This window comes from Armigeres subalbatus, chromosome 1 (assembly GCF_024139115.2).
Source record: "Armigeres subalbatus isolate Guangzhou_Male chromosome 1, GZ_Asu_2, whole genome shotgun sequence".
NCBI classification, from domain to species: domain Eukaryota; kingdom Metazoa; phylum Arthropoda; class Insecta; order Diptera; family Culicidae; genus Armigeres; species Armigeres subalbatus.
The window spans coordinates 210,736,050-210,739,527 of record NC_085139.1 but is presented as its reverse complement, the minus strand read 5'-3'; the positions used below and the strand labels follow the sequence as shown (position 1 = coordinate 210,739,527).

Below are 3,478 nucleotides of genomic sequence, written 5' to 3'. Positions count from 1 at the left end.
CTGGCGGTCTTTTGTCATCGGACGCCCCGTGGAAGCGTGAGATAGGGACTTGTAGGGACCAGAGCTCTGTTGGGAGCTCCTTCCTTGATGTCAACCCACCATTTTGCAGCCCTATTATATTAATTATCGTGTTTAATATGAGAAAAAAAATTGGCATCAAGTTACTCTGTATCGTGATATTTATTATCATAAATTGCGTAATCTAAATACCCATAAAACAGTTGAATCGAAGTTTTATTTATTTAAGATGTACACTCACTTCATACCACCGTCGTTCAAAATTTCCCACATTATGCTACGAACTCGTACGGAATCGGAGCCAGGAAGACAGGCTCCGGTGGGCTCACGATGACCTGCTAGCCGCGTGGTGCCTGTGGCTTGCGCTTCCGGCAGACCTTAGCTTTGGGGTTCCATACGGCATCGTTTTCCTTGACGCGGCGCAAGAAATCCTCACAGCAGCGCGATGGCTTGACGTGTTTGATGCGGACGTTGATGCGCTTGGCGAGGATCTTTCCACGTACCCGCTTGTTTACGATGACGCCGAGGGCGTGCTTCGTTACGTTGTACACACGGCTGGTCTTACAGTGGTATGCCTTGTACGGCATATCCTTGTGAACGGCACCGTGTCCCTTAATGTCTACATAATCTCCGGCTTTGTAGACCTTCATATAGGTGGACAGCGGGATGGTGCCGTGCTTTCTGAAGGGACGGGAGAACATGTCCCTGGTGTCACGACGGTAACCCTTCGTGTTGGTAATTTTGATTGCTTATTGTATTGTGAGCGCACCAAATGTGTCAACTTCACGAATAACAAGGAAAAAGTTGAACCTGCCGGAGCCCGCGTGATCCTAAACCATACGGTGTAAAAAAATGGATTATTATCGAGGTTTCATGTACCTTTTTTTGCACAGAAAGTTGGGCAAGGTCATTAGAAATGAAGTACGGGGTGTTTTAAAATATTTCATCGGCGTTTTTTTGAAAAAAAAAGGTGATTTTTATTGTTTTCTTCTCTAATATACCGTACAAAAAGTCAATTGATAACCCAACATTGGATCAATCATTGTAATTTACCCCTCAAAATATTATATACACATTTGAAGCCTTTTTGCCTTGCTCGTATCTATATAGTTAACCTATCTTGACACGGGTATAAAATATTGAAAATCCTTTTTAAAGTTCAAGCGTTCCTAAAGTATTTTTAGTGTTTTAATGTTTTGAAATCTGTGCTGAAACAATAATCTATCTCTAGCATCTATATTGTTCTCTGATGGATAATCTTCTGACATTTTTATCAGATGCCCTGCCCTCTGGAGTGCGCCGTATTTTATGAGATTCAGAATGTTTTCTCCTTTGATGATGGATTTTGCTTGTAATTCATGCGTATGAGCCTCTTATCGAGTATTGCACGCTGCATCTTTCGCTAGAAAAATCTGAAAGTATCCTAGGCTACTTTTAACGTTTCATGTCCGTAATTGCCCACCCGAAGAATTGAGGCGAATTTCGTTCCCATCTGAATTTTTTTCTTCACCTGAATTGTACGAGACCTAACTTAGTCTTAAAACTGGTTATGTATACCAGAGGTAACCCTATTTAAAGCAGACATTCCTAATAGGAAACGTCATAATGTACTTCATCTTGGTAGAGCTTATGCATATGCTCCTAGGTTTTGCAGATGAAATTAAGCTCCTTATGAAACGATCGCAGAATAGTGGTGGAGACTTTTGTCTCACTGAAGATAGAGATCCATTCACACTACCAGTATGAAGTACATTGTTACTGATAGAAATAAAAATAAGAGGATGTACAGGAGATGATTGGAAGCGTTGAAGAAATAGTTCACATTGGAATGCTTGTGAAATGGGATAATGATCCCTAGTAACAATTTCCCTGAATGTAACATTTCTTTTTGAGTGCGGCACAAAGCGATGGGTATCTAGTAAGCCATGCCAGCAAAGGCGTATGATTGCAGTTCGGCCTATGATGCTTCAGAATGAGAAGCTTTTTCGGCTTCTTGTGCATAGTATATTTATTGAACTTGCTACACAAGACATTCATACAACTGGCAGGCAAGGAAAACCTTTCTATAACAGTGGAAATGATAATAGAACACTAAGTTGAAAAACAGCCCAAGTTGCAATACTTCTTTGAATGAACGCATTGGGTCGGTATGAGGCAAAGTGAGGAGATAATGTTTCCTTTAAATTAATAAGTTTGCTTGGTATGATGAACGCATCCTTAGTTCAAAGCAATGGGATTATTATTATTATTTATTCAGACTAAGGCCGAAGTTCATTCCGTGCCGATAGTTCGAACGAGCCAGACGTGTGTACTGTGTCTCATCGCGGATTGTGTTCGGTAGTGCGAGTCTATTGTGTGGTGCCTACCTACGGATCCAAGGCGATCGCTGTCGGCGAGTGAAGTAGCTGCTTCTGGCGACGCCAGTGAAGCAGGCTATTGTTACTGCTGCTACCTACAGCAGCAGGGGCAGATAAGTGGCAAAACTTTTTATTGTTCTCCCTTCTGTTTGATACAGAGTGGGACTGCTTAGAATTAATCAAATTAGTTTTTTTTTTTAGTTTTTTTTTTCTAATTTGCTATTAGTTTTAAGTTAGTATAAGCAAGATTATCCTTCCACCTTGCGGGGTGAGAATGGAGGCCGAGACTGGAGAAGGCAGTGTGCCTGCTAAAGATGGAGGGCGCACTCGATTGTACCATGCGGCTTCGCCTGGGCCTTGGGTTGTTTACTTTCGGCAGAAAGTAAAAAGCCTAGATTTTCTCGGCATTAAACGAGATTTGACGCGTCGTTTTCCGAAGCTTGATTTTAGCCAGATCAACAGGAACAAACTACGCATCACCGCACCTACATACCAGGTGGCGAATGAAATTGCTGGCGACAGGGCGTACAATGTTGAATATTTAGTTTATGTGCCCTCGCGGGAGGTCGAGATAGAAGGCGTAATCAACGCAGCAAGCTTGACTTGCAAGGATGTGCTTGCAGGGAAAGGTCGCCTGCAATCTACCGTCGATATTCTGGACTGCAAGGAATTGCATTCAGCAGCCACGGTAGATGGCAAAAAGGTTTATTCCAAGTCAGGCTCGCTTCGGGTGACATTCGCCGGTTCGATGCTTCCAAAGTATGTCGATATAGAAAATATGTTGTTTCCGGTGCGTCTTTTTGTGCCAAGGGTATTTAATTGTACCAACTGCAAACAACTTGGTCACACTGCCGAGTTTTGTGACAACAAACCACGTTATGGCAAATGTTCATAAAGGCATCGGGAGGAGTTCTGCCAGCAACAAGCAACAAAATGTGCTTATTGTGGTTTGAACCTTCCCCATGGTTTACAAGAATGCCTGGTGTACAAAAGCGCATCCAAAAAGTGAAGCGCTCGTTGGTACAGCGCTCCAAGCAGTCGTATGCGGAAATGGTTAGGTCGCAAGACACATCCGCCACAGCCACTGCATCGACTGCTATTTC

At 42.8% G+C, this 3,478-nt stretch overlaps 1 protein-coding gene across 1 annotated transcript; it reads right to left on the bottom strand.

Annotated features, from left to right (window-relative positions):
- Positions 1-243: 243 nt before the first annotated feature.
- LOC134210479 (large ribosomal subunit protein eL21-like) lies at positions 244-820 on the bottom strand. Its single transcript, XM_062686528.1, has one exon. It carries the CDS (start codon positions 717-719, stop codon positions 357-359), a length of 363 nt encoding a protein of 120 aa, XP_062542512.1. The 5' UTR covers positions 720-820; the 3' UTR covers positions 244-356.
- Positions 821-3,478: the final 2,658 nt, after the last annotated feature.